Genomic DNA, 23,291 nt, shown 5'->3' on the forward strand with positions numbered 1-23,291 from the left:
GCCATCCTGATCAGGTCCCTCAATCCTCCCTGGACCAGTGCAAATAGTTTCTAACCATTTTCTGGGTTTCTAGTCTCCCATCAGAGAATCACAGTACATACTGCAACTTGGCTTCTCTCCCTATAGGGCAGCTACAATAGTGTCAACTATCCAAAAAACAATCCCTATTGCATCATCTCAAATTGTTTTACCACGTTTATCCCTCACTGCTCCCATCTTGTATCCTACACTCCAGTCAAAATATGCTAGCAGTATTCCCAAACATACCTTGCCTTCCCTCCCTCTGGGTTTGGGTCAGGTCCTTGCCTTTATCTCTTCAGCACAATTCAAAGTCAATCTCTTGAGACACCTCCTCCCTAAATCCTTTCCTAATTCTTCCCAACAGATTGTGACACTGCCCTTTCTTAAACCCTCCAGGTGTTTTATACAACTACAGAACCATGAGTTAAGGAGACCTGACTCCTAAACTGGTTGAGCCACTGCTCACTGTGAGACCGTAGCCTTCTTCCTTAAATATCTGGTCCTCAGCGTCCTCATCTGCAAATGAACTCTAGCACCGCATGATCCCCAGTGATTCCCTGTGGGAAAAAGACTAACATTTTTGAGGTGTCCCAATACAACCACGTTTAATTTTCAAATAAGCCCTGTGAAGTAAGCTGTATTAATCATTCACAGATGTGGAGATGGAGGTGCACGGAAGTAAACGGCTTGCCCCCAGCTCTCACCATAAGCAGCAGAGCCACAGTCCCCTACATCATGTCTCCTTGTCTTAATGTCAATGTCACTGGAATATCATACAGTTTGTGCTGTCTGATATTTTGTTTCATTTCCCCTCTAAGCTCCTTAGAGTAGTCACACTTATTCTTCTTAGGGTCACATACACTGATTGCACAGAGAGGGCAATAAAGTATTTGTTAATATTTTATTAACTGTAAGTATTTGTTAAGTTAAAATAGAGGGGGCTGGGCACCATGGCTCATGCCTGTAATCCCAGCATTTTGGAAGGCCAAGGTGGGTAGATTACTTAAGGCCTAGAGTTCAAGACCAGCCTGGCCAACATGGCGAAACCCTGTGGTGGCACATGCCTGCAATCCCAGCTACTCAGGAGACTGAGGCAGAAGAACTGCTTAAACCCAGGAGGCGGAGGCTGCAGTGAGCTGAGATCACACCACCGCACTCCAGCCTGGTCGACAGAGTGAGATTCCGTCAAAAATAAATAAATAAATAAATAAATAAATAAATAAATAAATAAAATAAAAAACTACTGTCTTTAAATTAAAAAGTCTAACGAGCCTTTTTCAGAAGAATTTGCCTATCATGAAAATTGACTTAGTTTCTCTCATGATTTTTGGCCCAAAGATTTTCTAATAAAACAAACCATACTGCATGCATAACTGTTTATTGAAAATATAGAAAACATGGAGGCCCTTAATTCTATACTTTTTAAGTACTAACCAGAAAGGAACACAACAGGTTTTGTGGGGGTTTTTTGTTTGTTTGTTTCTTTGTTTTTGAGATGGAGTCTCACTCTGTTGCCCATTCTGGAGTGCGGTGGAGTGATCTCGGCTCATCACAACCTCCACCTTCCAGGTTCAAATGATTCTCCTGCTTCAGCCTCCTGGGTAGCTGGGACTACAGGTGCACGCCACCATGCCCAGCTAATTTTTGTATTTTCAGTATAGAGACAGGGTTTCACCATGTTGGCCAGGCTGATCTCGAACTCCTGACCTCATGATCCGCCTGCCTCAGCCTCCAGTGCTGGGATTACAGGTGTGAGCCACCGTGCCCAGCCCCACAACAGGCTGTTTTTAAGGGGATTGTTTAAACAATACCATCCAGTTATCATTATGCCACATGTTTTCTACTGCCAGGTAGTGATGTGCTTGCTTTGGCGGATGATGGGGCGTCGGTGCTGTTTGAGGCAGCAGGAGGTGGCAATCCCGACTGCATTTCCCTCCTGCTGGAATATGGAGGAAGCGGAAATGTACCTAACCGAGCAGGACATCTTCCCATACACCGAGCTGCCTATGAGGGGCATTATCTGTGAGTGATAAATTATAGGGTAATTATTTGAGTTAAAAATGCTAATTTTTATATACAGTATAATCATAAGTCTATATGTAATACCTTTCAAAATCCAAGGAGAAATAGGCATAATCTTCAGGTTTTGATGCTCCAAATTTAGATATTTAGAACTTATTTAATTTTCCTCCTTTTGATATTCTTGTACTTCCAAAAAAGAATTTATAGTACTTTTATAATGAAAAGAAATTTTCTTTTAGAAGGAATTAAGGCATAAGTGAGAATTCTGCACAAGCCACTCAAGAGTGCCTGTTTACAAATGTATTTAACAAAAGGCTACAGAGTTTCTAAAAATTTTGCCCTTGACAAAGGATTAAAATTTGTAGCAATACTATCAGTGTTATTCCAGTTATTTCCTAACATCTCCAGGATATTATAGTATAATGTCAAATGTATTCTTGAATAGAAAACTTTCATTATAAGTTTATAATTTTTTATTCCATACGAATGGTTGAATAGATTCTTAAATCACAAAATGTACATAATTAACACATTGGTAGAAGTCTAGATCCCTATATTAAACTACCCACCACGAGAAGATGGTTTTAGGCAATTAAATATATTTCATAAGCTCAAAAACTTTGAAGTAATTGGGCTTTATAGTTTTCAGTGGGCCATTGGCTAAGTGGCCAGTGACGCATAATTGATGCTAAGTGACATGTTGTTAGAGTTTACCTGGATTTACTCCCAGTGTTCATAAATTCACAACAGTAGACGCAAGAGATCAGGTTCTCCTTGCCTGTGACTCTCATACATGTCTAGCTGGTTAGTCAAGTGTGAAACTCACAACTATATCACATGTACTTAGAAACATAAACTGTGGCTGGTTATCTCAATTGGACTGATGCAAGGTTGATGGAATACTAAAGACTCTTCTTTTGGCTAATAATTCAATTGCAAGTTATATGGAAGCAGACAGAGTGTTCATGGTCAATATTAAAAAATAGATTGCGTAGGAATCAGTGAAAGAGGAATAATTCATGAGAATTGGAAAAGGTCCAAATTCTCGTCCTGCTCTGCGTCTAACTGTGTGACCTTGGACAATCTTTTTGCCTCTCTAGACTTCAGATTGTTCTTCTGTTAAATGAAGCAGTTGGACTGAATGACATCCAGGGTCACTTCCTATGACCCCATGATCCTAATGGTCAAGATTATGAAGCATTCCTCTATGGCATTAGAAAGGCTTACTTTTCTCCTATATTTTTTAAAATAGTATTGGTTGCCTGTAAATATTATATTGTTCAGAGGAGAATTGGAAGATGGGGAGTGTTCTTGAGGAACCACAATTCTAGGAAAAAACGTATAAGATGAAGTTTCCCAGGAATATTTAGAACAAAAAGCTAAATCAAAACTGAGCTACATTAAACTAAATAGTTGTACCTCGGCAGACAAAGGTTAAATGTTTCAGTATAAAGTTATCTAGAGAAAATAAGGGAAACTATACAACTTGCATTCACTTATCTAGTGAGAACAGTAGTTCATTTAATTTCTTGTTTTGTTTATGGCAAGTAGATATTTGACTTTTTTCTTTTAGTGCACTGAAATATCTTATCCCAGTAACATCTAAAAATGCAATTCGGAAAAGTGGGCTAACACCAATTCACTCAGCAGCAGATGGACAAAATGCACAGTGTCTAGAACTGCTCATTGAAAATGGTTTTGATGTCAACACTCTACTTGCTGACCACATTTCCCAGAGCTATGACGATGAGAGGAAGACTGCGCTGTATTTTGCCATTTCTAATAATGATGTTCATTGCACAGAAGTCCTTCTGGCTGCAGGTGCAGACCCAAACTTAGATCCCCTCAACTGTCTACTTGTGGCAGTGAGGGCCAATAATTATGAAATTGTCAGGCTGCTTCTCTCCCATGGAGCTAATGTCAATTGTTATTTTATGCATGTGAATGACACTCGTTTCCCCAGTGTCATTCAATATGCCCTAAACGACGAGGTAATGCTGAGGCTATTGCTGAATAATGGCTATCAAGTGGAGATGTGCTTTGACTGCATGCATGGTGACATCTTTGGAAATTCATTTGTGTGGTCAGAGATACAGGAAGAGGTGCTGCCAGGATGGACATCTTGTGTAATAAAAGATAACCCGGTGAGTTATGCCTTTTCTGCTTTATATTGAGTCATCATCCTAATTTAATACATGTTCATTCAATTAGGGATGTTACAAGAAAAGAAAAATAAACTAATTTTTCTATTTTTCTTGTTTTTTCAATTTTTGTTTGCAATGATACAGGGATATAAGCATAAATCTAGCCCCCCAACCTCTCCCCCAAAAATATGTTGTTTGTTTTTTCTTGACTTGAAAATTGAATGTAGAAGAATGTGAAAATGTATGTAATTAGTCACTTCTGCCTGTTTGGTGGAATATTGGGGCCAGATGGAAAGAAGCATGACTTCTCCATGCTTTGCTGACTACAATCACATCAGAGCCAGGCGAGTCTTCAGGGCTGATGGTTTCACAGAGAGAAGCAAACAATTTATTTTTAATTTTTGTTCATTACAAGGAGAGATCTTTTATTTTCTGTAGTAAAACAGAGTAATTTTTCCATAACACAATTGAGTGTTTATGTATATGGCATATTAAAAATACTACTAAATTAAATTTTATCAATTCTCTCAGTTCTGTGAGTTTATTACAGTTCCTTGGATGAAGCACTTGGTAGGCAGAGTTACTCGTGTACTAATAGATTACATGGATTATGTTCCTCTGTGTGCTAAACTGAAGTCTGCACTAGAAGTACAGAGAGAATGGCCAGAAATCCGCCAAATACTAGGTAAAAACCAAAAGTTTTGCCTACAATTTTTAAATTAAGAACTTATATGGGGGAAATTTCTTAATGTCTTCTTTGATACTTTTCCTATGCTACTCTACTGTATTTCCAGAATTATCTGGGTTTTAAAATCATCCTTAACACTTCCTCTGTTGTAAGATACATATTTTCATTTTTCTTTATATTTTCCAGCTTTGTAATTGTATAATGAGTAATACTACAGCTATATTAACGTTCTGATTAAATTCATTTTAAAAATTAACTTCTATAATATCATACAATACGTAGACTGCAAGCTCCATGTGGGTAGAGATCTACTTTGTTTCTTGTTATATTTGCAAGGCTTAGCATAGTGCCTAGTAAGTAGTACATTTCAATAAATATGGAGTAAATGAATGAACAGCAGGGATTAGAATTACTCTTTTTGACATGCTTTCTCTGGGGTCTTTATTGACAAAGTCCTACCATCAAAGGTTAGTATTTGTAGACAGGCCATTTTGTCTTTTCTAGGTGAAAGTTTACCATGAAGATGAATAATACAAGTTTCAATGAATGTACATTTTTAAATAATGCAAATACAAATAAAAACCAGAAAAATATCATAGATATGAGATGCTTTCACTTTCAAAATATAAGTTTGGAAAAATAAACTTTCAAAACCTAGTTGGACATCAATTTCATGAAGCCTAAAGAAGCATTATAGAATTTTATATGACATTTAAATAATTTGACATTTTTAATGTACCTGAATCAGCCTTCCCCTGGAATTAGTTCTATAATAGAAGAGACTTTGCAGCAACTAAAACAGGAGTCTTGGAGAATCTGATGAGTAATATAGTATTGTTAGCCCAGAAATTGAGCTCTGGGGTCAGATAGACCTAGAATGAAATGAAATTCTGGCCTTGCCTAGGAGTAGGATTGCTAGATTATAAAATGCATATGTAATTCAGGACTGATGTTTTCATGATAAAAAGCAACAATTTATTGTTACCATTTTTGCTTCTCTAAGTGGAGGAGGATTTTTTATTTCCTATAAAAAGACCAAGATAGCCATCCTAGTTGTGTGACTTTGAGCAAATTACTTATTCTTCTTATGCCTAGGTTTTCCCATTGCAAAGTAGATGTAAGATAGTATTAACCTCATAAAGTTGTTGTGGGAATCTAAAGAAATAATGCATATAAGGTGGTAGTGTCTAGAATACTTAAATTACTTAATAAATTTATTTAGTTTTAAAACTAAAGTATTAACATTTTTATGTTTTCACTACATGGTAAGTTTATGTGAGGTATCTGAAATGTATATGTACAGTGTGCTATGAAATATTGTAGAGTTAAGTATTATCACGCTTATTTTTTACAAATAAAAAGCTAAGCCTAAGGGAAATTACAAAACAGTCTAGACCCTATGCATTCTTGAAAACCACTTCTCTAAGTTCCCTTCCTGGACTTAAGCCCGCATTGAGAGTAAAATCAAAAATCGAGCAGGACAGAAACAAGAAAGGACCCACAAAAAAGTTGGGGTGGCAAACAGAGCCAGGAAACCTCAGAGATCTAACCACCATATTTTGGGTCATTGCAAGAAAATAATAGAATAAGAAGCTCTGCAAAGTTAGAAGAGCTATCTGGAATCAAGCATCCTTCTAAAAATTCAAGAAAACTAAATGCAAATAAAAATGAGCAACAGAGAGGGTGCGGTGGCTCACACCTGTAATCTCAGCACTTTGGGAGGCCGAGGCGAGCGGATCACGAGGTCAGGAGATCGAGACCATCCTGGCTAACAAGGTGAAACCCCGTCTCTACTAAAAATACAAAAAATTAGCCGGGCGTGTTGGCGGGCGCCTGTAATCCCAGCTACTCAGGAGGCTGAGGCAGGAGAATGGCGTGAACCCGGGAGGCGGAGCTTGCAGTGAGCCGAGATCGCCCTACTGCACTCCAGCCTGGGGGACAGAGCGAGACTCCATCTCAAAAAAAAATAATAATAATAATAATAGAAAGAAGAACAGAATAATATCCCCACGGGCAATGAATACATAACTTAAAAAATGCAATCTCAGAACAATCAAAATTCAAACCTTCTATTTCAAAAATGAGCTAAAAAGCATGAGGAAAATAATATCAGATATGAAAGAACAACATGAGTCAAAATTTGAAAAATTCAGAAATCAGGTAACAACTGAGGAAAGATTTAGGAATAAAAATTAGAAAAAATTAATGTCAAATGTGAAGACTGAACTAGAATGAAAACAAGAACTAGCAACACAGTTGACAATACATTGAGAGATATAAAAGAGGATATGGAAGAAAAATTTTAAATCAAATATAAACGAAGAAATAGATAAAAGAATTTTAAAATATATATATATTTGTTTATTTCAACAGGTTTTGGGGGAACGGGTCGTGTTGGTTATATGGATAAGTTGTTTGGCGGTGTTTTCTGAGATTTTGGTGCACCCATCACCTAAGCAGTGTACACTGTACCCAATGTGTACTCTTTTATCCCTGACCCACCCTTCCCCCTGAGTCCTCAAAGTCCATTGTATCATTCTTATGCCTTTGCATCCTTGTAGCTTAGATAAAAGGATTTGAAAGACAGCTAAAAACATTGATGACAGACAATGAATACTCAATATATGGATAATAGGATTCCTTGAAAAGGAAAACCAAATCAAGGGAACATAAGAAATACAAAAAACTACGTTTCAAGAAAAACTTGTAATAAAAAAGAAAGATTTGAAACTATAATACATAAAATACTATATCCTTTGGGCACATAGGCAAAAAGAACAAGTGACTTATAAGAGAAAAAAAGATTATTATTAAACTTTTCATCAACAATACTTTATGCCAAAAGACAATGGAGTAACATATTTAAGACTCTCCTTGGAAGGAAAATGTGAGGCAAGGATGCTTACACAGCAAAATTGACTTCCAATGATCAATGTAGGCAAACTGTTGTCAGCATGCAAGAACTCAGGAAATATTGTTCCTCTTGCTGACGTCCGAAGGATCCACTAAGAAATGGCCTTTAGACAACCCAAAATGATTAGCGAGATATCACCATGAGGACTAGTATTAAACAAGGCTAACACTAAACAGAATGCCAAGACTAAGTGAGAGTTAAAAGGGAGAAGATGCAATACGTAATGGTTATATGCTCTGATAAAATAGATACGGCACAATTATTTATTTTTGAATATTAGTAAATAGATAAAATAAATAATATTTAATAATTAAAATACATATTTTTAAATATCTTAAAATATTGATGGTGATATAATATTAATATTATTATGCTGAGGATGAGAGATATATTCAGTAAATGAGTAATTAAGGAATATTCCAATTCCATTACTCTTTGTATCCTTGAAACCAAGGATTGTCAGTGTGGCAGAAAGAAAATACAGATGTAATAGAGAAGAGATTAAAGAAAAATCCTGTAGTCCTGAATTTGAATTAGAAATAACAATATAAACTCATAAGCTATTTTATCTTGAAAGCATCTGTGTGCATGTGGATTATGCTGAGTGTGTGTGTGCGTGCACGCGCGCGCACGTGCGTCTGTCTGTTTACAGATAAGTCTTAGAAATAATGATAAACCCAGTAGCAATGAGCATTCCTATGACCCAGATTTTGGCCTGGAAATGCCATTTCCTAACAAAAGAAACCAGGGTTTTTGCTGGAGGTTGTTTTGTTTTGTTTTGTTTTTGAGAAATGGATGATTGTATCTGGGGAAGGAAATGAATAAGATGAACCTGGAACATCTGGTCATACCAGAAAGCAAAGAAACTCTGAAAGACTACATGATTCATGACAAAAGAATTGAGGGGCTAACTTGAAGAGGCTCCAACTGGCCAAAGATGGGACAATTTAAGTTTCAAAAAGGGTAATGATTTCAATGAATTGAAACCAATCTATTTAAATATACGATTGGTGGGTTTTTTTCTTTTTTTTTCCTTCAACTTGTATTTTAAGTTTAAGTGCACATGTGCAGAATGTGCAGGTTTGTTACACAGGTAAACATTTATCATGGTGGTTTGCTGCACAGATCATCCCATCACCTAGGTATTAAGTCCAGCATCCATTAGCTATTCTTTCTGATGCTCAGACTCCCCCAGCCACCCCGCCGACAGGCCCCACCCAGTATGTGTTGTTCCCCTCCATGTGTCCGTGTGTTCTCATCATTCAGCTCCCACTTATAAGTGAGAACATGCAGTGTTTGGTTTTCTGTTCCTGCATTAGTTTGCTGAGGATAATGGTTTCCAACTCCATCCATGTCCCTGCAAAGGACATGATCTCATTCCTTTTTATAGCTGCACAGTATTCCATGGTGCACATGTATCAAACTTTCTTTATCCAGTCTATCCTTGATGGGCATTTAGGTTGATTCCATGTCTTTGCTATTGCAAATAGGGCTGCAATGAATATACATGTGCATGTATCTTTACAATAGGATGATTTATTAAATATACAATTTTTAAAAATACTGGTCAGCTCCAGAATATGATAGAAAATCAACTCATTATCTTAAAAACTGATAAAAGAAAGACTTAAGCATTTATTCTGCTTTACATATATATATATATATATATAAACTGTGCCATTAGTAACTAAAGAGTAGATAAGTAAAAGCATTCCTTTATAAAAGTATTCTAAATAATTTAAAAAGATATAATTAGTTATCACCATTATATAGCCTCCAATAAATTAATGGATGTAGTCAATGAGCATCAACAGCTGCTAATATGTAGCCCCCAAAGAATGAACACAGAACCTGATATAGTTTTGCCCAAGAGATCAAACCCGAGCCTGATCAAGTCTCTGTATCCAGTTATCAATTTGCAAGAAATAGAGGAGACAGTGGGACATGGAACTGCACCACGGAAATGCAATCAGCAAAGTTCAGGCTGTGGGAAACTAAAGGGCATTTGGGTTCTTCAAAGATTAGTTGAAAAGACAAAAAGGGGATGGAGAGAATAACATGCAGATTAGAAAAGACTTAAAGGACATAGCAAAAATTTTAAAAATATACTGTCAATACTATAGTGCAGGGATAGTGCACTTAGATGATGAAACTCTAAAGAAAGTGACTACCATTCAGAATAGTGGTTATTTATGGTAGGAGAAAGAAATAAAGAAGGATGGATTGTAGAAGAATTTCTTTGGTCTCTGGCAAAGTTCTATTTCCTATAGACCTAGGAGGTGATTATAGATGTTCAACTAATAATTACTTACATAACTTATGAAACTATACATGTGTACTTTCTTTCTCTATTTTATTTTGCAATAAAAAGCTTAAAACCGTCTCTTTTTTAGCTTGGAGATTGCAAGACAGAGAAAAATGGTGCGGCTTAGATAAGTTAATTTCTCAAGGTAATAGACATAGAAAATAACAAAGTGAAGATTTGAACCCTTGTTTGTCTTACTTGAAAACACAGACTCTACAATACCATTATACTTCCTGTCATAGAAAGAACAGACTTTGCTTTTAAATGGAAATTAATTGCTCACTTTTTTTTTTTTTTTTTTTTTTTTTGCAAAATACTTACTAATTCTGATGACTTTAGAAAGACAATCCAAGTAAGAATAAGGCCAGGAAGTTTTTTTTATTGTTTCCATCATACTTTACTGCAACTAGAGTCGAAGCCAGTTGATTGCTATGAGTGTGATTAACCACTGGATGTCAGGAGTCCTCCAGCTATCTGTAAGGCAGCGTATTGGTTAGGGAAAAAAAAAAAAAAATTGTATATTTTTTTAGATTTTTGTTTTGCTTATTTTGGTAATGTTGCATCAATAATTTTTGAGAACATTGCTTTTAATTTTAAATGATAAATTGTTTATATCATCAAATGTAATAGAGATGTGATCATGTTTATTATTGCACTGAATGACAGTTAATATTTATCGAATGGTTACAATGTACCAAGCACTTTTCTAATACTTTACATGATTTGTTTAATCTTCAAACGACCCTATGAGATAAGTACTGTTGTTATCCTTATTTCACAGATGAGAATACCAAACTCACAGACATTAAGCGATTTGCCCAAGGTCACACAAATATTAAGGGGCAGAGCTAGGAGTTTAATCCAAGCTGACCAGGTCCAGAGCGCACATCTAAGCCTGAATGCTATGCTGCTCCTTCATTCGTTCATATTGCTGCTATAAAATCTCAATCTTGCAATTATAATATAGATAAAGTAAGAATTGAAAATATCAGATACTTAAATAATGTTAGTATATTTTTTGAGAATATACAAGGTTTAAGTATTAGACACTGGAAACAAAAAGATTGGATTATTCATGATCTATGGAATCATGTGTGTCGATGTTTCATGGATAATTATTTATCAGACAGATTGGTAGGAGAAAGAAAGTAAAGAAATATATCTCTATAATACTTAGCTCTAAAAAATAAAGAAGAGATGTGAGCATTTGCTTTCTTAAGTCCATTTATTCATTCCACAAATTCTAGTTGAACACCTACCATGAGCCAGACTCTCTTCCTGGCACAGAGACAGACTAAATTTCTGCCCTCATGGAGCTTACATTCTAGAGGAGTAGACTAGAATGCTCAATTACAATTTGAATTTCACTTAAAATCACCAGTTGCTAAAGTGTGCATACATGTTTTTGAGAATACACTACTCATGTTATTCTGAAACAGTCATATCTTAGGGGTCAATCCACTATTTAAAAAATTTTTTTGCTTATTTTCCTGATTTCTTTTAGAGAATCCTTGTTCATTGAAGCATTTGTGTCGGTTAAAAATTCGAAGGCTTATGGGTCTCCCAAAACTCTGCCAGCCAGCCTCAGTGGAGAAGCTTCCTCTACCACCAGCTATTCAAAGATACATATTATTTAAAGAGTATGATCTCTATGGACAAGAGCTAAAATTGACATAACTTAATATTTTAAAATGTGATTTAAAAAAAATGTTGAAATGTGATTCCCTCAGATAATTTCTTGTAACCATTTTACATCCTTAATTGTAAAGTGTATTTAAATTCATTGACAGTTTTATAGGTTATCATGTGTTCTTATGGGAACACCATGATTTATGTCTTTAAAGACATTTGCATTTTTTAAAGATAGTATTTTGAACTTAGATTTGTATATTTGTTTGCTACAAGTCATCAAACTCTCCCTATCAAGTGGCTCCTACAATATCCACAATCAAGTCTCTATGTTTAAAAAACAGATAACCACTTTCTCAAACCCACATCTGCCAGTTGCTGGCCAGATTCTCCTGTCTTTCACGGTCTTGCTGTGTAAAAGAGCTCCTCCTGCCTGTAAGTTCACAGACTGTGATCTGGCATCTGACCCTCCACTGCTTTTCTCAAGGTCCCTGACAATCTCTTTGTTGCTAAATTCAGTGAACATTCTTCAGTCCCTCTTCCAATCGATTCCTACAGCATCTAACATTGTTGCCTGTTCCTTGCTTGAAATGATATCTCTTTCCTTGTTTCTCGCAAAACCTGTTCTCTTGGGTGTCCTCCCACCTCCCTGGACACTCTGTCTCTGGCTTCTTTCTGCCTAGCTCATCTCTAGCCAATCTTACAGTTATATATCTTAAGCCCTCTTCTCTTTGTTCTTTAAGTTATATATCCTAAGCCCTCTTTGCTTTGTTCTCTGGGATATTTTATCCACATCCATGGTCTTAATCATTTTGCTAGAGACTACAAAATTTCCATCCGAAGCTCAGCTCTTTCTCTCATGTTCTCCTGACCTATGTAGACAATTGGCCTCATGAACATTTGAACACAAAGACACCTCAAATTCAACATGTCCCCAGATGAACTAAAAAAAAAAAAAAAAAAAAAAAAAAAAACTCTTTCTCGAGCTCAGTAGTTAGCACAATGCTCGATTCAGTTTCCAAAGAAAAAAGCCTGGACATTAGGTTTGACCATCCCATTTTCCTCACCCAATAAGACAAATCACCAAATCCTATTAAGTTTATCTCCTGAAGTCATCTTCCACTCAGCGCCCCCCCCCTCAACCCACCCCGCATTTGGCCCTAAGTCTATTATCTTCTTTTTCCTGGGATAATACAATGCTGCTTATCTGGCTCCCCTGCCTCTGTCTTACCCTGTCCCAAACACTTTCTACATACAGCATCTCAGAAGAGTCTTTTACAAATATAATATTCACTTCTCTGCTTAAGATCATTCCCATTGCTCTTAAATTCCAAAGTTCTTACTTGAACTTTCATGATCTAACTCCTGCCTTCTTCTTTAGCCTCATCTCTGGATGTCTACCTTTCCTCCTTTCCCTTGAACCTTCTAGAATTTTATTTTTTAAACAGTGATTCCCAGACTTTAAGGTGTCATATACTAATAGGTTTTATTGTGTTGATTTTTCAAAAAGAGTCATTAAAAAATACCATCTACTATCACCATCATTTCATAAAAGAGGGGTCATTTTAATGCCAGAAAATAAGATGGTTATAAATTCAGTCATTCAAGTTGAATGACTTTTACCTTGAAAAGACCTCACACTGCTCTCATTTCCCTATTGACGAGTGAGAATTTCACTGTGGGCCATCAAATATCTGAGGACCTTTGTATGGGGAACCTCTGCTGTAGAATAGACCATGCTCTCTTTTAACCTCAGGGTCTTCGCATTTCCTTCTCTCATCTGGAACTCTCTTTCCACTTTTTTTGCACCCTTTCACCTGATCAACTCCCACTTACCCTATAGGTCTCAGCTGAGATGTTGCTTCCTCTAGGATGGGAAGCCTCAGCACAGAACTTGTCATGCCATATTATAGATGCCTGTGTTCCCTGCTGTCTTCCCACTAGACTATAAGGTCTATGAGAGTAGGTTCTATGTTTGTTTTGTTTTCCAGTGCTTTCTCAGGGCCAAACACATTCCCTAGAGCATGGAGTTCAATAATTGTTTGTTGAAATATATTGAATAAGTGACAAAAATAATCAGTGACATCATGGTGAAATAATAGTTTTAAATTTGAGTGAGTTATGTAATCTTGTAATTATTTAATGCTATTATTCTTAGATTTTAATAGTGTATTTTTCTTATATTTATTTTTACCTTGTTACTGTATTCTTTAAACAGTAATATCTCACTGGTCTGTAAAGTTTTCAAGTTGTATTTAGCTTTAGTTACCTTTGAAAGATAAATAACTATGAAAAAAATCATACAATTAGGGCTATAATTTTAACTTCTTGTATTCCCTAGAGGATATATTTTATATGTAAGTTAAACTGTAATGTATTTATATTTAATTGCAACATCTTGTATACAAGATTTTATTATTATTGTGTTGCACTCTTAGACGTGGTTAAATGTATTGTTACCTAAAAATATTACTCTAATGAATAAAAAATCATATTGAGGTTATAAGTCTGCTTTATGATACTTCATACATTAAACTTTTGCTCACTAAAGCTTTGACATTTTCTTTGATATATATTTGTGTAGATAATTTTCAAGAAATACTTGGATATAAAGATATGAATTAACTGCACATGGTATGGGTTTTTTAAAGTGGCTTTTTGGCATTTATGAAGCAAGAGAAAAATGTGTCTTATGAAAAAGAAGCAATTGCTGTATCTAAATCAGATTTGATCTTTTGCTCACCATATTTTGGGTTTTTCTAGCAGTGTGTTTGTTTTTTAGATGGCTGGATGGAAAAAGGAATTAATTTCCATCTTATTAGGACTCTGTTTCTTCTAGAGTATGTCACTTTATCCGGGAAAGGGTAACAGCTGCTCCTCCCTAGTCAGCATTAGGAGAAGCCAAACATTCTACAGTGGAGCCTGTCTAACCACTGTGGAATCAACATGGCAGAGTTTGGATGCCATCTTCCCCCATGCTGCCAAGATGTCTGTGGCTGTTTTAGTCCCTCTGGATTTTGTTTTGTATCACACAGAGTGTCCGGGTGGAAAAAAGCAGATCTGAACTCTCATTAAGCATGTCTTATCTTTCCATAGGCCATCATTAAATAGGATCTCCATTTCTGGCTAAAGATAATTTTAAGAAGGACACTGAAACCAAGTGCCTCCTGAAGAATATGGTTTAATCATTTTAATTAGTCACAGAACATGTTTTCTGTTAATAGGATGTCAATGCAGAAGATGTGAAAACGATTGTATCAATGTGCAGCAAATATTCATAGTTAACACCACCTTTAATGCAGGCTTTTGAACAACCAGAACCTATGGGTCAGACAGTATGGAAACTCTAACAAGATGGAGTATCTTATGACACAGAGAACATATGTAAGCCTTTCTCTTGTCACTGACCTTTTACCAGAAATTCCTATGCAAATTTTGGTTTCAAGTTTTATACTCTTATGTATATAGCCACCTTCCAATCAGAAATTACTTAGGAATATAAAAATTATAAGCTGCTTCAGCAACATGAATGCAGCTGGAGGTCATAATCCTGCAAGGATTAATGCAGGAACAGAAACCAAGTACATGTTCTCACCTATAAGTGGGAGCTAAACATTGAGTACCCATGGACATAAAGATTGGAACAATAGATATTGTGGACTACTAGACGGAGAAGAGGGGAGGAGAGGAGAGGAGGGGGAGGGGGAGGGGAGCGGGGAGGGGGAGGGGAGCCGGGAGGGGAAGGGGGAGGGGAGGGGGAGGGGAGGGGGAAGGGGGAGGGGAGGGGGAAGGGGGAAGGCAAAAGGGGGCAGGGGTTGAAAAACTACCTAATGGGTACTATGCTCACTACTTGAGTAAAGGGATCCATACCCCAAACCTCAGCGTCATGCAATATGCTTAAAAAATACAAAAAGATACCAAAAAAGATATCAATTACCTTTACAGTGTCTTAAGTTTATGCAGATAAATAGTATCATTAAAATATAAAAATAAAAACAGTCTATGAGCCATTTTGAGCCAGGCTCTGCAAATTATTAGCTGCTTTGTTTTGGACAAGACATGAACTAAGTGTCTAAACTACTATATCCAATATAGAGTAAGTGCATATGAAACCTGAGCTCTCATCATTATTACTACATAGTGGAAGTGCCAACATCAGAGCTGCAAAAGTCAAGAACCTTAGTCGTATGGTACATGACTGTAGATTGTCATTACATCTGAAAATACAAAAAAAAAAATCTTAGGAATGCATATGGCATCTCACTGTCATTTCTAAATACTTTGACAACATTCACGGAATAAAAACTTGCAGAGAATTGTCTCTAGGCAATAAACCCCCACATATTCTTTTCCTTAGTAAAGCCTTAATTATCCGTCGTTGACAAGGGAAGAAAGGGCTTCTCAAGGGAGAAGATGAGTAGAAGGAATAGACTTATTTGACCTCAGTGCCCCGTGTTGTGTAACCTCAGGGAGTGCTGGAGATGTCGGGGGATTTGCTGTTTTGGGAAAGAGACAGTCTAGTAATTTGAATCTGGGCACTGGGAGCGCCTGAATTCTAATGCTGGATTAGCCAATGATTCTATCACAAGCACTTGACAGGCACTCACATTCTGTGCTTCAGACTCCGGGAAACTGGTAACAGCCATTGCTGTTGCTCTGGAAATCTTCCATTCTGGAATCTCTCAATGAGATTTAAGATAAAACTTCTTGGAAGCATCCTATATGGTTGGATCAGGTAGAAGATGTGGAGGGCACTAAATGTGATACTTACCTTGGGATTGAGTATGTGTGAGACACAGTAGCCAGTTCTTTCTGTTTGAAGCAAAGTCCACACTGTTTTCCCATGGAAGCTATTTTCTAGGTTTTGTGGAAGTTAAATATCCAGGCATGACATGCAGTGGTCAGCAATTGCATGTTCTGTGCAATTGCTGTGTTCCTGAGTGTCTGAATACCCGTAAATATATGGTTACCCACATTGGTTTAATATCATTTCAATGAAGCAACAGTTTTAATCACCTTTGACTGGAGGCTGCCAACATTTGCTTAGGCTTTCCTTTGACTCACTGGAACCTCTCAACTTGCGTTTGACTCTGCACCCAGTCCTCTCATTGGGGGCCTGCCCTTCATAATCACCTGAAGTACACAAGAAGCTAAATTGAGTCTGTGGGTTGGAGGGTGCTCTGATTAAATCAGAACTTCAACTATAGTGATTTGCATACTTCCTACAATGATTCTAGAGTATCTGAAGACCCTCTCTTCAACAGAAAACCTTATCTGACAATCAAAACTAAGGTTTAAAATACAAGTACATTTAAGAGAGGTAGAATGATATCTGAACTTTTTTTTTAAATAATGGACTTTGATAAGGGAAAAGGGATGAGAACCCCAAGTCCGCAGAAGAAAAGTATAGGTATTTTCTATAGCCAAAGGCTTCATAATTTGTTCTATGAATATGGAAAATATCTTGAGGACCATCTAGACCATTTGAATACATCTGGAAAGACTACTCCAATAATGTCTCTCATTTATCCTGGGTTTTACAGTTCATAAAGAATTTCACATACATCACCTCACTTGATTCTTACAGCTACTCTAGGAACAGGGGAGGGAAGGGGTTAATTATCTCCACTCTATAGAAAAGAAAATAAATCTTCTAGTTAACTAAAGTAGTAAATGTCAGAGCTAGGACTTGACTCCAAATCCCTAGGACCTGACTCCAAATCCCAAGCTCCTTCCATATCATCATTTTTAGCTCAACAATAATAGGAAGGGATCATTCACAATAGCCAAAAATCAGAAACAATTCAAATGTCCATCAATTGGTGAATGGATGGACACAATGTGGCGTATCCAGACAAAGGGATCCTGTTTGTTAACATGCTACAACATGTGTGAACCTCAAACACATTAGGTTAAGTGAACCTCAAACACATTAGGTTAAGTGAAAGATGCCAAACACAAAAGATCACAAATCGTATAATTCCATTTATATAGAATATCCAGACAAAGTGAATATTGAGAGACTGAAAACAGATTAGAGGTTGCTTGGGGCTAGAGCATTGGGACAAAGGTTGACTACAAATGGGCACAAGGGATCTTTTTGAGATCATGGAAATGTTCTAAAATTGGTTTGTGGTGATAGTTGCACAACTCAGTAAATTTACTAGAAGAAAAAAAATCATTGAACGTTACACTTAAGGTAGGTGAGTTTTATGATATGTAAATTTCACCTCAATATGTCTCCTTAAAAAAAAATAATAACAGGAGGAGCATGTGTCTTACTGGCAGAGAATGCCATGTTTACAACCTCACAGAGAGGCCCAGCACAACAATGGAATCATCTGGCTCGGAGGAAAGCACTTGGTTTTTGTGCTGGCAGCACATGATTTATTGGTTTTGCCCTGCTGATAAGGCCATTAAAAGCAGATGATGACACATTCTTCAAGGGCAACACAAAGCCTGCTGCCTTCACCAGTCTTACTGGACCTCAACCCGAACACGTGTAGCTTGTTCTGCCAGCCTCTGACATTTTCATTTTGTTTGTAATATAACTTTTCCACGTTAAAAAAATATATATTTTAGAAAACAAATGCAATAAAACATGTAGATTGGAGAGCTAAAAGTGAAAGTTTCCAGTCCTGTTAAGGGCAGGAATTGGCAAGGGATCATGTTACCAGTGGGACGGGTCTTTTGTAACTTCTCTGAAAACCAGCTCTGATACACTGAGGATGCCTTAGAAAGGAGAACAAAGAGAAACGGGACTCCCGGCGGTGGGGAATCAGAGAAGGCAAATATTCAACAGGCCCTAGATCTCAAGAACACAGGGCGTTGTGGAAGTAAAGGTCAGTTAGGAGCTGTGAGTCTGTGTGAAAAGAGAGTGCCTTTGATATTCGTGATAAAATTTCAAAAAAAAATCTCAGTAACCAGATACCAGCTTTCAAGCACTAACTGTCCCATTGTCGGGTCACACTGAGTCCTCATATTCCTGTACTTTGAAACTGACTTTACCTCTCTGCCCTCATTCACAGCAAGATCTCAACTTTTCTGCCCTTTAATGTAGCATTTACCTGCAGGACCTGGAGTCTTCTAAAGTGACAGTTGTCATGACCCTGAGGAGGGAACCATACCAAGGAGATCGCTGCCTTGGGTGCTCACCTTCCACATCATTCTTCTTAATACTACAGCGAACAACTCTGTCCAAACTTGTTCAGACCAACACTCGGGGCTTCAGGAGAGGTAATTGCTGAAATGAATGGAAGAACTTCTACTCCACCTCTAGGAAAATTTCCTTTATGAAAATTTTAGGTGAGCTTTATTAGAACCTTCTAGTCCACCTCAAGTAAAATTTCTTTTTATTAGAACTTAAATCTGTTTCCTGTTTCATAAGTGGAATTCCATATTCACCATCTGCTGTGTAAGAAGAAAGACTTGGTTGATAAATTCAGCTATTTCTCATTTTTTTTTCTGAAAATCTTTTTCTTTGGTCTTTACAGTTTTAACATTATCAGTTTATCTTTCTATTTGCTTGTGTGGGACTCATTATTACATGTTTGAATCAGATTAACAAACAATAAGTAGACCTACTATACACAGGTGAAGCATTAGATGCTCTATTACTAATCTTTGTCTTTCATCCCATCCTTCTTTCATTTTGATACATTTTGAAATGCTTAACTAGTAGATCTCAATGTGAGAAGCAGTTTGGACTCATTAGAACATAATTATACCCATCACTTACTAGCTGGGCATACTTACAGGGATTTTTTAACCTCCCAGAACCTCAGAACCCACTTTTATCCTTTGTAAAATGGAACTAATTCAGTAGTATTTACTTCAGCAAGTGTTGTCTCAAACAAGTTAAGTGTTAATATACGCAATTATTAAATGGAGATCACATTAGCATGTCGTACTGCCTGGCACATTGACTTTAGATAAAAGTATTTTATAAACTATAAATATTATACAATTGCAAGATATTATAAATAGCTCCAATAATTTTAAATTTGACTCATGCTCACTACCACAAGCTGGCACAGCTGGGAGATTTGCTTGGCTGCCAAACCTAAGAGTGAAGACTTGATAAGGGTATTGCCAGTTCTCATCTGATCCCTTTGGCCTGTTTGGTTGTTGTCTGTACAGAGCCTGACCTCTGCCTGACATTCTCCCCTGGGAGCCTCTTTCCAGCTATCTGAGAAGCTCCCAGCAAACTGACTGAGCAATGTCGGAAGCTTAACTTCCTTAGGAGCCATTACATTAGTTCAGCAGCCTAATTACAAATCATCCGTAGGAAATGTTGAAAACCCAAACCCTTCCGTGTAACTGGGAAACATGTTAGATCTATTTCAGGCAGCAACCTTGCCCCTGTACAGTGAGAGAAATTAGATTAAGACTTTTTTTTTAAAAGGCAGGTGCAGAGGGAGGGTGAAAATTAGGAATAGCTTGTTAACAGTAGACTTAACATTTGTGAGAATAAAAGAATTTCCAGTTTCCCAAATTTGCAAATGATAACGTAACATATTGTTGATGAAAAAGCTAAACTCTGTAAATATTTAAACAGGTTTATTCTGAGCCAATATGAGTGACCATGGCCCAATGTACAGTCTCAAGAGATCCTGAGAAAGAGTCCCCAAGGCAGTTGGGTTATAGCACTTGGTTTTATACATTTCAGGGAGATAGGAGTTTTAATTAAAGACATAAATCATACATGGAAGATGTACATTAGTTCAGCCTAAAGAGGCAGGATAGGCCGGGCGCGGTGGTGCATGCCTGTAATCCCAGCCCTTTGGGAGGCCAAGGCAGGCTGATCACGAGGTCAGGAGTTCAGGACCAGCCTGGCCAATATGGTGAAATAATTTTAAACTGGACTCATGCTTACCCTGTCTCTACTAAAAATACAAAAATTAGCCAGGTGTGGTGGCACACGCCTGTAGTCCCAGCTACTCAGGAGGCTGAGGCAAGAGAATCGCTTGAACCCAGGAGGTGGAGGTTGCAGTGAGCTGAGAACGCGCCACTGCACTCCAGCCTGGGCGACAGAGTGAGACTCCGTCTCAAAAAAAAAAAAAGACAGGATAGCTTCAAGTAGGGGCCATCTTACAAGTGAATTTAAACATTTTCTGACTGGCAATTAGTTGAAAAAGTTAAACTTTGTCTAAAAACGTAGGAAGTCAGTAGAAAGAAATGTTTGAGCTAAGACAAGGAGGTTGTAGAAGCCAAGGCCCTTGTTAAGTAAACGAAGTTTCATAGGTGGCAACCCTCAGAGAATATGTGATGCTATACCAGAGTCATGCTGGAATTTGGAATCTTATTGCCACAAGAGAAGTTCTGTCAGTCTTACTATAACCTCCCAAGAGATTCGCCTTGCCCACTGCCTAGAGAGAGCAATTCTTCAAGACAGGGGAATTGCAATAGAGAAAGAGTAATTCACGCAGAGCCGGCTGCGTGGGAGACTGGAGTTTTATTATTCAAATCAGCCTCCCTGAGCATTTAGGGAGCAGAGTTTTTAAGGACAACTTGGTAGGTGAGGGGAAGCCAGTGAGCCGGGAGTGCTGACTGGTCACAGGTCAGAGATGAAATCACAGGGAGTCAAAGCTGTCTTCTTGCGCTGAGTCAGTTTCTGCGTGGGGGCCACAAGATCAGATGAACCAGTTTATCAATCTGGGAGATGCTATCAAGTGCAGAGTCTGCAAAATATCTCAAGCACTGATCTTAGGAGCAGTTTAGGGAGGGTCAGAATCTTGTAGCCTCCAGCTGCATGACTCGTAAACCATGATTCCTAATCTTGTGGTTAATATTAGTCCTACAAAGGCAATCTAGTCTCCTGGAAAGAAGCAAGTCTACTTTGGGAAAGGGCTGTTATCATCTTTGTTTTAAACTATAAACTAAGTTTCTCCCAAAATTAGTTCATGCTACACCCAAGAATGAACAAGGACAGCTTGGAGGTTAGAAGAAAGATGGAGTCAGTTAAGTTAGATCTCTTTCACTGCCTCAATCATAATTTTGCAAAGGCGGTTTCATTATGATCTCTGATGTTAATGCTGGCCAGTTGTGCCTAAACTCCAAAACGGAGAGGGTTGAATGAGGTGTGTCTGACCACCTTCCCATCAGGGCCAAAATTCAGTTTTTCAGGTTTCTCTGAGGTCCCCTTGGCCCAAAGGGCTGTCTGTTCAATAGAATGGAGCGGGGGGGAGGTGCTTAGGATCTTATTTTTGGTTTACAATATGATTTCAATGTTTCCTCACCAGCAAACTGAGGACAACTTAAATAAGAAAGGCATCCATGAAAGGGACAAAAATGCCACTACGAGATATGAGCACTTAGTGGCCAGTTGGGCTCACTCATTAGACTGGGGGACATACTCAAAGGCAGACTGACCATGAAGAGTGAGTTTCAGGTCCTTGTGAGTGCTGGGGTTTCCAGGATTAGTAGAGAGCTCTTGGTGGGGAGGAAAGCCAGGTTACAATGAAGTGGCATTACTCTGAAAGCATTTCTAATAAACTCCTTAAAGGCATCAAAGAAGAAAGAAGTCTAAATCACCTAAGACCCAGTACTTTATCATGATTTCTATTATTGTTTTAAATACATTTTCACTTTTATAACTAATTTTGTATTTATAATTTTATATTATTAAAGAGGTTCCCAACATTGTATAATTCTTGGGCTCTATAACACTGGATTTACCCTTGCCTACTCTCCAACTCATCTGTTTTGTATTGTTTTGTTTTGCTTTCTGTGTGTGTGTGTGTGTGTGTGTGTGTGTATGTTTAATTACTTCCTGAACACTTAATAATTATGCTAGCCCCTGAGGAGGGCAAATGGGGCAGACATGGTTTCTTCCTCGGAGAAAAGGCCTTTCCAGCGAAGACCTATTTGAAACAGGTAATCCCAACTGGGATATTGCCATGAAATAGTCTTGTGGGGACTGGGAAAACTAAGCTGGCTTCAGACATCAGGAAAGACCTTCCTGAGGAAGTGTTACTTAAGACTTGAGTAAAGTAGAAGAAGCAAAGGCTTTCCAGGCAACGAAAGGAGCAGTGCAATGGCTTGGGGATGAAGGGTGTGTGGACAATTCAGCCCAAAGTGGCTCAAGTGTGAGAGTTGGAAGAAGTGGCCCAAGTTGAAGCTGGAGAGGTGAGTAGGGCTTGATGCTGGAAGGGCCAGAGCCTGCAGTTGAAGGTTCTGCCTGAAGGACAATGGAAACCATTTGGGGGTTTTAGCCAGGGAATTAGTTGATAAGATTTGTGTTTTAAAAGGTTAACTCTGGCTGCATTATGGTAAAGGGGAAAGAATCATGCAGCAATGTACCAGGGAGACTGCTAGTCCATCATGACCATCATCCAAGAAAATGAGGACAGCAGCTTAGATTCAAGCAGGTGGAACAGCAAGAAATGAAGTAAGATTCAAGAGCTGTTTAAAATATAAGAGCTCAGGCCTTCCAAAGGAATATAATGATGTTGGTGACGGCAGGAGACAAAGGTAGAACATAGACTGCAGCACATGGTGGATGAGGATACTGTTTTCGGAAATGTGGAAGCTGATTACCTGAGCAACAAAATTATCTGTACACCAAAC

The 23,291-nt window shown here is 37.7% G+C and overlaps 1 protein-coding gene and 1 long non-coding RNA gene across 7 annotated transcripts in view; one reads left to right on the plus strand and one right to left on the minus strand.

The window, feature by feature from the left end:
- The window catches only part of ASB15 (ankyrin repeat and SOCS box containing 15), a 37,697-nt gene extending 23,423 nt beyond the window's left edge, over positions 1–14,274 (plus strand). For 2 of the 6 annotated variants that reach the window (XM_009454124.5, XM_016958091.4), the window contains exons 9-13: positions 1,872–2,043; positions 3,617–4,187; positions 4,719–4,872; positions 10,183–10,239; positions 11,599–14,265. In XM_009454124.5, the coding sequence (XP_009452399.4) occupies positions 1,872–2,043; positions 3,617–4,187; positions 4,719–4,872; positions 10,183–10,239; positions 11,599–11,771 (1,127 nt within the window). In that variant the 3' untranslated portion in view covers positions 11,772–14,265. Of the gene's footprint in view, positions 1–1,871; positions 2,044–3,616; positions 4,188–4,718; positions 4,873–10,182; positions 10,240–11,598 lie in introns of all 6 variants that reach the window. The other 4 variants (XM_009454123.5, XM_001148119.7, XM_063815557.1 and 1 more) reach the window with 4 other exon arrangements.
- On the minus strand, positions 10,454–22,355 carry LOC107975935 (uncharacterized). Its single transcript, XR_001719488.4, has 3 exons — positions 18,879–22,355; positions 16,740–16,856; positions 10,454–10,568 (listed from the first exon to the last, which is right to left on the minus strand). It is a non-coding gene; the product is annotated as an uncharacterized LOC107975935 (long non-coding RNA).
- Positions 22,356–23,291: the final 936 nt, after the last annotated feature.

The sequence above is a fragment of the Pan troglodytes genome, chromosome 6 (assembly GCF_028858775.2).
Source record: "Pan troglodytes isolate AG18354 chromosome 6, NHGRI_mPanTro3-v2.0_pri, whole genome shotgun sequence".
Taxonomy (NCBI): Eukaryota; Metazoa; Chordata; class Mammalia; order Primates; family Hominidae; genus Pan; species Pan troglodytes.